General features: G+C 38.6%; 1 protein-coding gene across 1 annotated transcript in view; it reads left to right on the top strand.

Annotated features, from left to right (window-relative positions):
• LOC117420058 (PRKC apoptosis WT1 regulator protein) overlaps positions 1–13,519 on the top strand; it is a 64,208-nt gene that overhangs the window by 25,232 nt on the left and 25,457 nt on the right. Inside the window, exon 3 of the mRNA XM_034033570.3 lies at positions 12,984–13,112. Coding sequence (XP_033889461.2) covers positions 12,984–13,112 — 129 coding nt within the window. The remainder of the gene's footprint in view (positions 1–12,983; positions 13,113–13,519) is intronic.

Here is a 13,519-nt window from a genome sequence, read left to right as displayed (position 1 = left end):
GATATTACAGGATTTGATATTGACGAACGTACAAAGAGAAGCATTGCATAGTCGTTTAAATAATCATACATTTTGCTTCGCCGCATTGTGCAAAATTTGCATTGTTCTGCGGATTACTATCTGTGGCACCATTACTTAGGCTTATTGAGCTAAACAGAATTCCATGTTCCACTATCTAGATGATTTGTTTAATTACCGTCTGAATGGTTGCATTGTTTTAAATGAGGAAAATCAATAACTAAGAAATGCTGGCATTGCTGCCAGAACTGCATAAAGTGTCACAAAGCCGCTTGTTCTGCTGGGTGCATACACTGTATACAGCTTCGATTAAATATTGATTTGACGTGCTCTGCATGTTGGTCATGCTGATTTTTGTGTTTCTGACACAGTGTGGTGTTTATACCTTTGGCACTAGGCAGGCATGTATGATATTCCTTCTGGAATAATAACACTTATCGTCTGGTTTTACGTTTTAAGGATACAGCATGTCAAATGCTCTATTGAAATGGTCTTATGTTTAGGTAAGACTGGATTCACTAGCTGTCAGTGTGAGCTAACACAGAGTGTACGAGATACTGAAAATGGAGGAAAGAAGTCTGAGGGCCAACAGTACGGTAAAAACAAGATTAGTAAGTACTGTAGACATAATATAAACTGAATTCAGCGTGCTCATAACAAACACCATGAAGGCTTCTCATTATTCAACCATTCACTTAGCAGTGGCAGTGGTCCAGTCAGAACCACGTAAACAGAAACCCAAGATTGAGGTGAGGTAGAGTTATATTATATTATTATTTATTTCTTAGCAGACGCCCTTATCCAGGGCGACTTACAATTGTTACAAGATATCACATTATACATTATTTCACATTATACAGATATCACATTATTTTACATACAATTACCCATTTTACACAGTTGGGTTTTTACTGGAGCAATCTAGGTAAAAAAAGTATTTAAGACTTGTAGCCTAAAGTATATGACATGTGTACAGTAAACTGAGTGTTAATTTACAGTAGCTGGGGCCAAAGGGCTCTCAACAGTGTCTGAGGACAGGTGGTTAAATATCTTTGGTTTCTAATGAGGTGCCCTAAATGAAGCATAAAAGGCAGCGCTTATCAAATGCCATCTACAACTGAACATAATGTTTGAGTAACACTGTGCAAGAGTAAAGATAGCATTCACTCTTAATGGGAAAATATATTGGGTTTCTAATGAGAAATACTTTGTCTTTATATAATGTGTTACAGAAGTGTGGTGTACTATAACACAAATCATGCTATATACAGTAGTCTTAACCAAACACATACAGTACCTTTGGAATGTAGCTTTTAAACATGTTCTGTGATTTCCTGCTATTTCTTTGTGTCTGTTTTATTCATTTTATAGATTGTCTTGATTTTCAGATCTTAAATTAATAAATAAATGTGATTTAAGATGTTGGATAAAGCTTTTGTTGGAGGCTCACAACCGGACCTGGATTTTTGATGCTTGATAAAAGATCTTTGAGGAGAGTATTACTGGAATAATTCATTTCAAAGATGCCGTGGGTTTGAACTGGTGATAGAATGCTGTAGGCACAATGCGTTGATTACAACATATATAGGGTCTTGTGCTGACAGGTTCAGGAAAATGGAGTATGAAACCACCTTCAATGAATTTGGGCTGGCCGAGTATGCTTTTCAGATTATATACATTTAAATATATTTAGTATTTTTCTACTAAAATATAATCCTTTGGTGTTTGTTTTAACCCTTCTATAATTATGTGCAGGAGCTGCATGCACAGGTTCCAAGAAACATACTGTATTTGGCATACTACAGTACCTGTGTTTTACATGTAGATCAAAGAAATGCTTGTTCTGGCATGATCCTGCTACTGTCATATGTACCAGTGTCAGAGAAGTGGCTCAGTTATTCTATATTGAAATATTTTGCATAGATTAATATTTTTAGAAGATGCAGTATATTTTTTGTGTGATTTTAAAGTATAACATTTTAACTCCATCCTGGCATATGGAAGATGTAAAGGTTCATTATTTTCAGCTGTTGCTGTATCTTCAAGTCTTCTAATACTTTGCTTATCTGACCATACAGTAGTCCGACCGCTACGATCACTGTTCAAAGCAAAGGTCAATGAACAATAGGATCTCTTTAGGTTAAAAATAAAACTACATACACTGATACTCACAGGTATTGTTTTTGCCCCCTGTGCATCATTCCTATATGGACACTTGTTGTTTTTCTCCAAGGGTTGTACTAGGACTGTACATTGTGATTGAGCAATCTTGCTCAGGTTTTATGAACTGAGAATTGTTCCCAATCCATTTGGAAAGGCAGAAGGGAACTGCCACTGGGGGTACTAAAAAAAATGAATTACTTGGATGGAAATTTGGTATGAGATTCAAGCCTGGTCTTTTGAACCAGGTCTAACATTTACAGAATTCTATGTGGTGTTTAAAAAAAATCACTTTCCCCTCATCTTCCACCAGCGGTGACTGGAATATAGTGGAGGCAACCTTTACCTCACCTTTACCTTAAACAGTGTGACAGGGAAAATTGTGTTTTTATGGGGGAGCCAGTGACAGAATTGTTAAAACAGATACCAAAGTGGACAGTAACAATTGAACAGACACAACTTTCTAAAGGGACAGAAAGAGCCTCTGCAAGACTATCTAGGGCTGTAAGTGACACTCTGGTGGTCATGGAAACGACACCTGCTGAAAACAGGAAGGGAAATGTTCAACCCGGGCGTGAAGTAAGTAGCTGGTATGCAATTCTACTTTAGGTAAGCCAGCTAGAGGAAGGAAAAAAACAAAAAAAACAAAAACATTGCATTTATTGAAAGGAGGAACAGAACCACTTTAATATCTTAAAGTAATGGGGCAGTAAAATAAGAGTATCACATTTTAAAATAACAGTGCTCAACGTTAATTAGTACTGGGTTAAACTAACAGCGAAAATGTTTCAGTGCGGTGATTGTATCCAGCAAAGAGCAGCACTTAAAACTACACTCTTAAGACAGGGAACCAGAAATCTTTAAACTCTAATGAAATACTGTGGTAAAACTGGCCTAATCTTTGAATAGAGCCTCTATTGGGTCTGTCTCGACAGAGTTATTTTCTAATTAACGATACCAGTTTATTTTTTCTAGCTCCTCAGTAAATGAGCAATAAGGGTAAAGAACAATATGCTGAGCTTTGCAAAACGCCAGCGAATAAGATGAAGATCTGCAGTTACAGTTAGTCTCAAAGACAGTCTGTGTGTAACGCTCGTCTCACCACTCAACAAGTGAAACACTCTCAGGAATGCGCAGCACGTCCCTGCCAGATGCTTTTCACATGCTGATTGATAAAGATTTGCTTAGCGGAGATGGAATGGCCTGGCTTTAAGGTTAAGGAGCTGAAATTAAAAAAAAAAAAAAAAAAAAGCTGTGCAATAAGTGAATATTTCTTCAATTGAAAGAGCAGGCCAAGCTGACTTGATTCAGAATCACATGACTAGGGTCTGGTGGTACTTTTAGCTTAATGGGTTTTGCTGATTATTGGGTTTAGTAAGGTGGGAAGCTGGGTATAGGTTTCATGCAATTTGTTACATGAATACATTAACAACTTAGACGTGTTGCTTCCTGATAGCCAGTTGTTTTATTTGTTTATGAAGACCTAGCCTTGCTACTGGCAATTCCCTCATGTAGATGGAGGTGGAGGTGGAGTCCCTCTTTATTATCGTACAGCTTAGAACTGCCCTTAGCAGGGAAAAAGTCCCTGGTGGACTGGTCACTTCCTGCACTCCCAATTATAAACGTGCTCCAGCATACCGTAAACAGAAGCAAGTGAGTGTGTGTCTCCCCATGTATCCCAAACACCCAAGAGCCAGTAAAGCAAACAGTCCTGCAACGTGTTCTGTTAAAAACAAACTATAGCCCTTTTTTATTCAATGTGCAATACACACATGTGCCGGCTGCCCCTGAAGGCTACACACTGCAGTGTTTACATTCTCAGCTAAGCAAATTTTTCAACTAACCAGTAATGTTGTTGAAGCTGACACCCTGGGATCATTCAAGAAGTTGCTTGATGAGATTCTGGTATTAATAAGCTACTAACAACCAAACGAGCAAGATGGGCTGTATGGCCTCCTCTCGTTTGTAAACTTTCTTATGTTCTATTTATAGGTTTGTTGAACAAAACCATTTAAAGGCAAATATTTTTGTAACTATAAAGATCACTACTATAGTAGATATTATAGTAAAATACAAAAAGTCCAGTTATTACTAGTAGATTTAAATTATGCATACCGGTAATTATAATTTTTCTAACGTAGCATAATTACAAAGCAGAATGGTAGTGATGTTGAGCAATTTATCTTTCAGCAGTGCTCAGTAGTGGGGGGAGTTTGCTACAATAATAATATGAACCATTTTCAAGGAAGGATACCATTTTAGTTGTTTTGGAAATTCTTTATGTGCTTAATGATTATGTGTGTGTGGTAGGAATGCAAACTTCTGCATGGTAGACCTATGCGGACTGATCTGCTAGAGATGCTGCCATTCAGAGAAGATCACTTTAAGCATCCCATGTGACTTTGGAGAGCTCTGGCTGCCTGCAATTGTGAAACATTTTCAAGTCAAGTTCAATTTATGCAGGATAAAGCAGTACAAAATGAACTAATAATAATATAGCTCAATGGAAGGCTTGCAATTTGTGTGGTTGCATAGCAGCAGTTCATTCTGGGTGCGAGGCGTACTTCACCTTGCCCTGCCCAGGAAAGTATGTAGTAGGTCAGTGCTAGTTACCATTTTAGGAAGAAACCCAAGGCAGTTGATGTTTACTTTTATCTACGAAAACATTCTTTGGTGGCCTGAACTGCTCACTGAGCTCTCCGTTTTCCAAGCAACTGTGATTTATAGACATTAACAAGATGCTGCGAAATTAAAAGCACATTTTACTCAAAGGTTGGTGGAAACACAGCTTGATCCACAAGCGGATCAGAGTGTTCCAGCACACAGAGCCGCTGGGGTAGTTTTACTGGCACGTCAGCCTGTGGGGGACATGGCTTAGTCTGTGTGAAACTGCAGTTCTATTGTCTCTTGAATTAGTCCAGACGCAGTGCGAATGAAACTGAAATTTGCTTTTTATTTTTGTTTTTTGTATAGCAGGTAGAATAATATATTGTATAATACATTTCTCAAGTTACCGCTCCAACAGTACGATGACTACAAATTATACCCAAACACCAAGTTTTTGTGCTTAGTGGGCATTTTTTTTTTTTTTTTTTTTAAGTGGCTGTGTCCAACACAACCCCCCACTATCATTATGGTAAATATCAAATGTAATTTTGTTCTGGTCACCAATACAGCTGAAATAGCCAATTGGCTATTACAATTCTCCACAAGGACATTTTTGTGGCTTTAATGAAAGAATATACTCCTGTTTGGAGGCCCAAAAAAACAATACCACAAATTGTATACAACATTATTACTGGGGTTGTTGTATAGTGCTCTATCAAAAATACTAGTGTACTATGTAGAATCCTCAAATGTGCTGTCATTTATTATTTTATCTTGGCTAACTTTTTTTGAACAAATAACTGTATTTAAGTCTCTAAAATTCAACTGTTCCAACAACAGAAAAACGTGTTTTTTGTTTTTTTATAGAAGTGTACAACTTTTTTTTAGTCTGCAATAACAACTACTTTGATTTGTAATGGAAATGTAATAATGTATTCTCCTTGTCTGCGCTTTGTGATTTGAGGGCCAAAGTTTCAATGTTTGGACATGTTTGCTGGATTATACTTTTATACACAGCACTCCACATTAAAACAGTTTGCATGCTCACACCTCGTCAAAGACAGCAAGGAAATAAACCAGCAGCAGCAGCAAAGAACCATTGAGAACATTAAAACACTGTGTCAAACCATGCACTAATCCAAAACACCTGGATGCTTACAGGGCTGCCCGCTGGCTTTTCAAATGGAATTTACAATAACTGAAATGACAGTGTCACCCCCAAAGAGAGGACCAGGCATGACTCGAATCTTGGCATTTTGTGGTTTTGCAAATGACCCCTTGATTTGTCCTGACTGCATGCCATATTGTGCTCCCCCTTTTCTCTATGTGAGTTGGCTCATTAAAATGTAGACCTTCAGTGATAAGCTCTTATGCTTCACTGCCATCAAGTGCCCGCAGTCCTTTACCCAGAAGCTGGAGGTAGCGTGGTTAGCCTGGGCTGAAAGCACGCACTTGTCTTTTTCTCAATTCCAGTGGGAGCCATTAAGTTTTGATGTTACATAGCCTGCAGTCTATGGATTTATTTAATCCAGTTTATTCTTGCAGATAGTCTGTATGCATATAGTTTTGTGAAGTGATGAGGAGGCTGTGTTTTAACAGCTGATTTGTAATGTTCTTCAAGCACTGCTTATCTAGCTGTTTTAATCTCTTTTGAAACAATAAAGAAAAGCTTTGATTTACAAAACAGCTGTTTGCATGGGTCACTCCGTACACTCATTATCACACAGTCGATGGACAAAAGGTGACATGGGCTGGCTGCACTGTATCGTACAGCACAACCTGTTGCACAGCTTGTGAATCGTTCCCTGCAGAGAGAAGTAGGACGTACTGTACATGTTACATAAGCATGGAAAATTTGCTGTGTGTGTGCATACAAGCTCATTCTGCGGAACAATGTGCTCCTGTAAAACTGATACTGTACTCAATTTCGATTGCAAAAGACAACATGAACAACCAAAAATGTTTTTTTTCTTTCACTTCTCTTTTTTGTTAGTGCAAAGAATAAGCCTTTATTATAGAAGTATGTTTGTCTGATAGTGGAGTTTCAGAGTTTTTGTTTGTACTGGGTAATTGTGGACAGAAAGTTTACACAGGGTCTGTATCTTCATTTGAGACAGCCAAAGCCAGTAATGACCTATTGATTAACTGACGACATACAGTTGTACAATGGTGTTCCATCTCATTGAGGTTCATATTAGACAATTGCGTCAAATAATATTCATTTTCCTTTTGTATCTGGCAAATTAAACTAGATCCCTTTTTGCTTGTCCCTCATTAAACTCCATACTGGCAACAGATTTAGTGTGTAACTACAGTATTATCTGAAAGGCCACACATTGTGTATGACTTGGAGTATTAGACCAGAATATAATACATCATCCTAAATGAACTCTCTGTTCCAGTTAAACAACCATGTGAATTATACACTCCGTGTATTGGGCTGGCAATACAATCAACCAGGTTTCAGAAGACTATGCGATCTAAACTGGCCTTTTGTTGTGTTGTAATACATCTCAAAGTAATTGTACTTGACACAGTAACAACAATAACTTGTTATCTGGAACTTTGCCAGCATATCTGTTAATTGGAGCTTGAAGCCTGGGCTAGTTTTTCACAGGTTTGTTAGCAAGTGGGATGTTGATATTGACAGCGCATATTTGTCTTCATACTGAAGACCTGCTGGGGTCATTTGGCACCACAAAACGGTGGCACAGAATGTGTTGGTTATTTACGTCATAAGCATTGAAATCCTCATCAGCTTCAATGACCTTGTTTGTCTTTTATATGACATTTTGTGAACCTTCTATATCCTAAATTACTGACATGCATGGAATATTTCCCAGTCCTTGGTTAATCATTGTGTTTGTATTTTGTTCTAGCTGTTTCTGTAATAATTCATAAATTCAATGGCTACATTCTGGTTGTCTTGGGATCATTCCGTTTTTAACAACAAAGATTGCCCTACCACAGCTTTGACTAATTTGAATGTTTCTCTTTTCATTGTGTTAGTTCTGTACATCTATTTACAAGGGGAGACATTACCAATAAGAGCAGCTAAACTAAAGAGAGGACCTTATTAATTATGTGTAATGCCTTTGCCAGTGCAAAAATAGAACCCTTTATAATTGTTTGTTTATTTCCCCAATAATCCAATTTGCATGCATACAGAATAAACATTTTTGGATGTACAAACTGTAATAAAAACCTTTCTGTGTGTAGCCTAGAGTACACTTTCTGTTTCTTACCACCAGGGGGAGCTGGTTTATTTGAGACCCCCTGGGGAAATGTCTTACTGTACCCTCTATTGTGACCACCCGCATGTCAGAGGTCAATGTTTTTGTTTTCTGTTGTGAAGGTAAGCCACATGGAATTATTCTCCCTTTTTATCTATGTTCAGATCTTACCCCAAAAATGCCATCTGCTTAGGAAAGAAGTGCAGTATCTAGGCCATGTAGTATCTGCTAAAGGGATTATGACATCCAGAAAAACTCAATAAGGTGAAAGACTGGAGGAGGCCAGCCAACCGTAGAGTCCAGCAGTTTCTGGTGGAGTGAAGTCCTGGTTTCTCTGGCTACTACAGAAGATTTATTGAGGGATATGCAGCGGCTGCTGCACCGTTGTACCGCCTGACGTCTGGGGATCCCTGCACAAAGAAAAGAGGGACTAAGAAGCCTGCTGTTCCTGTGCCCCCTTTCTGTTGGAGAGAGGAACACGAGAAAGCCTTTCAGATATTAAAGGAAAAGCTTACCACAGCACCAGTGCTGGGCTATGCTGACTACAACTTACCTTTTTTTACTCCAGGTCGATGCTTCGGGAGAAGGTCTTGGTGCGGTACTAGCTCAAATCCAGAATGGTTGTGAAAGAGTGATCGTGTACGCAAGTAGGGGCCTGAGTCCAGCACACAAACTTGAGTTTCTGACCCTAAAGTGGGCAGTAACAGAAGTTTTATGACCATCTTTTTGGACACAAATTCTTTGTTCTTACAGATAACAATCCACTTAAGTATGTCAAGACCTCTGCCAAACTGGCCAGCGCTGAGTTTCACAACTAGTTATGTTTGATTTTGACATTCAGTATAGACATGGGAATTCTAATGCAAATGCGGATGATCTGTCCAGAATGCCAAGGCAGGATGTAGCTGAAGCTCTTGTTATCTGTTCGCAACACACTCACACACACACCGTGAAGACATGTGTAACATCTCCACAAAACCTTTCGGCAGATGCGGCTGGATCTCCTGAACTGAAGGCCTCCCACTCAGAAGCAGAGTCTGAACAGTCACCGGTCTGTTCTCCTGAGGCCTTTATGGGTTCTGGAACTGATGTTTTACCAGCAATGACTAAAGAGGAGGTGAGGGTAGCCCAGAGAGAAGATCCTGTGATAGGAAGAGCGCTATACTACAAGACACAGGGCAGCAAGCCTAGGCGAAGTGAAAGACTGGTTGAGGGAGAGCAGGTCTGCTTGCTCCTAAAAGAGTGGAGGAGGTTAGTGGTAAAGGAATCTTGTACCGCAAAATTAGGGATGTACAGAGAAATGCAATAGATCAGTTAGTTCTGCCAGAGAAACAGAGAGTGGTTGCAAAGAAGGCTCTGCATGATGATTCAAGCCATCTGGCCTGAACAGAACATTTGCTTTAATTCGGGCAAGATTCTACTGGCCTCGAATGCACTCGGAGATCAAAGACTGGTGTGAACAATCACTTCTTACCCCAGAGTACAGTTTCTGTTTCTTACCACCAGGTGGAGCTGGTTTAATTGAGACCCCCAGGGGAAATGTGTTACTGTACCCTCTATTCTAGTGTGACCTCCCGCATGTCAGAAGTCAATGTGTTTGTTTTCTGTTATGAAGGTAAGCCACATGGAATTATTCTCCCTTTTTATCTATGTTCAAATCTTACTTTAAAATTGCCATCCATTGTTATTATCATTTGATATTAACCCTTTGCGGTCCTATGTCGGACCTGGTCCGACATTGCAATTATTCCTATCAAAAAGACGCAAAAAACGGGTTTCTAGTCGTTTTTCCTCCGGAAAAAGCCAAGAAAACCATTCAATGGCCGAGTGGGAGCGACAGGAGCCGAGACAAGCCGAAAAAAAAACAAAAGGGCGTATCTCATGAATAGTCATACTTCCCCCTGGCATCAGATAACGGCGGCCATAAGGAAACAAGCTGGCTGCTACTGAATCAGCGCTCAGAGAATATCACAGACATTTGCAGAGCTTTTTTGAGATGTTATAGTAATAAAATAATGACTTGGATTGCATTATTGAGGTGTTTGGTGATAAAACGCGTGATCAGGAGTACGACTATTATTATTTATTTCTTAGCATATCTGAAAGCTATAGTGAACGAAAGGGTGGGGCGGGGCTGGAGATGCCTAGTGAGTGCTTTGTTGATATGCAGGGCCTTTTAAACCCGTTTGACTGGAAAAAAAATACTTTTAAACAGCGCGTCTAAAATTAACTGCATGTGTGAAAATAAATTGGACCTGACGCGCCTGACACGCACTTAAAAAATGGACTGCAAAGGGTTAATTAATAAGGACCTGTTAAACCCCCTTTGATTTATATTGGGTCGCGATGCAGTGATTTGGGTATGAAGGTATTTTTGATTTATGGTTATACAGGAATGGTGGGCATTTGTATTTTATTTTGGAAGATTTTTTAAATACATTTTAGTTTTTTATATCTGTTGCATAAACAATGTTTTTGTTTTCTGTTGTGAAGACTGGATGACTGTCTGGATGTGACTGCAAGAACAAAAGAAAGAAACAATAAAACTGTGTTTGACCACCCTCAATTAAATCGTTGAATTACTTTGATTTTAAAACGAAATTAAGAAATAAGAAAATAACACAACACAAAGTCACTAGCCTAGCTAAGTTCTTGATGAATGTTCTAAAGTAAACTGTTGGTATACCAGCCACATGATATGTAAATACTGGCTTTAGTGGCATAATCAAATATCGTGTTTGGAATGTAAGTGTTGATTTAGTGTTGTCTGATACAATATAAACACACTAAAACACAAACGCACATTAGTGGGTGGGGGTGACAGGAACTCGGTTTGTAAACATGTAAAATGATAATAGTTTATAAAGAAATTCAGCAATGCTAAACAGTTATTGTTCAGCTCTGATCGGTACTGTACCTTTATTTAATCAGTAACTTTGTCACCCTGTCTGCTCAAGGATCGGGAATCATACAGTAGTAGTGGACCAACTAAGACACCTCTCCTTTTTTGTTGACGGTGTCATAATGACATAATGTTTGTTTTATAAAAAACTGGAAATCCTTATACAGTATTATTAATTTACTTTAAAAAAAAAAAAAAAAAAAAAAGCTACACTTATATTTTTACATATCTGAAGAACCGATTTATCCAGTTGTGATGAAGTTGGTTTGCATATTACAATCTTACTTTACCTTTTTATATATAAAAAGTCTCTCATAACCATCTCATCACAACAAACTAAACTCTCATTAGAATCAAAGGTGAACAATGACACTATAAAAGGAGTTTAGCAATGGTATACATTGTTTTTTTCACAATACTCACGTAACATTGTACTGCACATTTATAAGCCAAGAAAATGTTTACTGGAATGTGTACTGGAAACATCCCTAAATTAAAAAAAATTCCAAGAAATTGGTTTTCTTTTGGTTTCAAGCATATGTAAACAGGAAGGAACAGAGGAGGGGGAGGGGAGAGGCGGGGGCTGGAGAGGACTCGAGGAGACACGCAGGGACTGTTCGCTTTGTGTGTGTTACTTGCCTGTTCGTTCAACTCTTTCATTTAACCTGTGTTCGTTATGATTGGTTACGTTTATTTTATTGAATTGCTCACTGTGGGATATTAAACCGAGCCTTTGTTACCGGAATACCCGCTAAGTTACAATACATATATATATCTCATACTGTCAAGTATGTGAAAACATCAGACCTAGCAAATTCCCAACTACTGTACATTGTTTTCTACAGATGGCCAATAGTACTCATACAGATTAATGCCCACAGTGCCTACATATTTCGGTAGTACTACTGTAGGTCTGTTAGATTGAAACCTCCTTTGATATTCTTGTGAAATGGATTATTGATAATATAGGCCTATGTTGGAGATCAGTCCTAGCAGGATCTGTATTTGCATCTTCTCAGGCTGAGTCACCAACTCTTCTTCCTTCTGCACTTTTGTCTTGGAAGTCTGTAATCCAATTAGTGACTAGGCCCAACCTTGCTTTACTGTTCTTGACTGTTTTGTTTAGACTCCAAGATGGTACAGCTCTAGGCTAATGCAGGCTTTATTGGAAACTGACTTCACTTTTACAGATTTCTAGTGCCAGAGTTTTCAATTGTACAGCAGCCATTGGTATGTTTAAAAAAATAAAGAAAACTATCTTGAGTGTTCTCACAGGGGCGTTGATAATCATTTTGGCAGGAGCAGCCTTTGCCTAATGTTTCGTTTATTTTGCCCTTGTAAGGTTATTTTCACTTTGTCAGGTATTTTCTCTATTTCTTTTGATAGTGACTGAGGAACTTTCTTTTACCTTGGGTTTTCACTCCTCATGGGTAAGTGACCTTAAGTGGTCTCGAAAACTAGTGTGTTTTATGATTTGTTTATTTAGCAGACGCCTTTAACCAAGGCGACTTAGAGACTAGGGTGTGTGAACTATGCATCAGCTGCAGAGTCACTTACAACAACGTCTCACCCGCGTCACACATTGAGTCAGTGAGTGAGCCGGGATTTGAACCAGGGACCCCCTGGTTACAAGCCTTTTTCTTTAACCACTGGACACACATCCTCCTATTCAGCTGATGAAAATGAAAGCTGTTGCCAAAAAAGAAAAAAAAAAACCTTAGATAAACTTCATGTATATGGACCAGTACTGTGTAAGTAAAATAAACAGGTGGATCCTTCCAGTATATTAATGTTTCTCTATGTATTAACTGTGATATACATTCATCACTGTATTGATACAGGTACAGTACACTCACCTGCTGCAGGTTTGAAGTTACAAAGAAAATAAATCCACAATAAGAGGTGATCTAGTTCTGCTCCCAGAATTGTTTTCGCAATACAAACTTGGTTAGTTGTTGGTTTAAGGGCAAACCTTTGTCACATACAGCTTGCTACCTTTTTTTTTTCTTTCCTTTCCTGTTAATCCAGGCCCAACAAGTTACATTTCTTTGTCTTATTTTTAGAGTCCAGATGAGTTTGATGATGACAATTCAGAGCAGAAGGAACGGACGAGGGAAAACACGCTCACACAGCAGAATACTGTGCAGAACGAAGTGCTGGCCTCCGATCCCAGTCCTGCTCATCTGTTACAGGTAAGGTGCCACGGGCTACCAGTCCTGCTCATCTATTACAGGTAAGGTGCCACGGGCTACCAGTCCTGCTCATCTATTACAGGTAAGGTGCCATGGGCTACAAAAGCAAGCCTGCACTACATGTCTCCGTATTGGCATCGCAGTTGAGTTGTTTACGGTAAATCATGACTTCAGAATTTTATATATATATATATCTCACACACAGTTGTAGTCAAAAAATTACATACCCTAATGGAAATTTATAATTTCTAGATATTTCTCAAAAGCAAATAATTATAGGAAAAATATTTTCTAGCAAAAGTTTTGCTTTTGTGGATGAGGAAAAAAAGTTATAAGAAATAGATCTACAGTTATTTATTTCAGCATTTTCTTGGCAAAACTCCAAAAATGCTAATTCAAAAGTATTC

This window comes from Acipenser ruthenus, chromosome 14 (assembly GCF_902713425.1).
Source record: "Acipenser ruthenus chromosome 14, fAciRut3.2 maternal haplotype, whole genome shotgun sequence".
Lineage (NCBI taxonomy): Eukaryota > Metazoa > Chordata > Actinopteri > Acipenseriformes > Acipenseridae > Acipenser > Acipenser ruthenus.
This window is presented reverse-complemented; position numbering and strand designations above follow the sequence as displayed.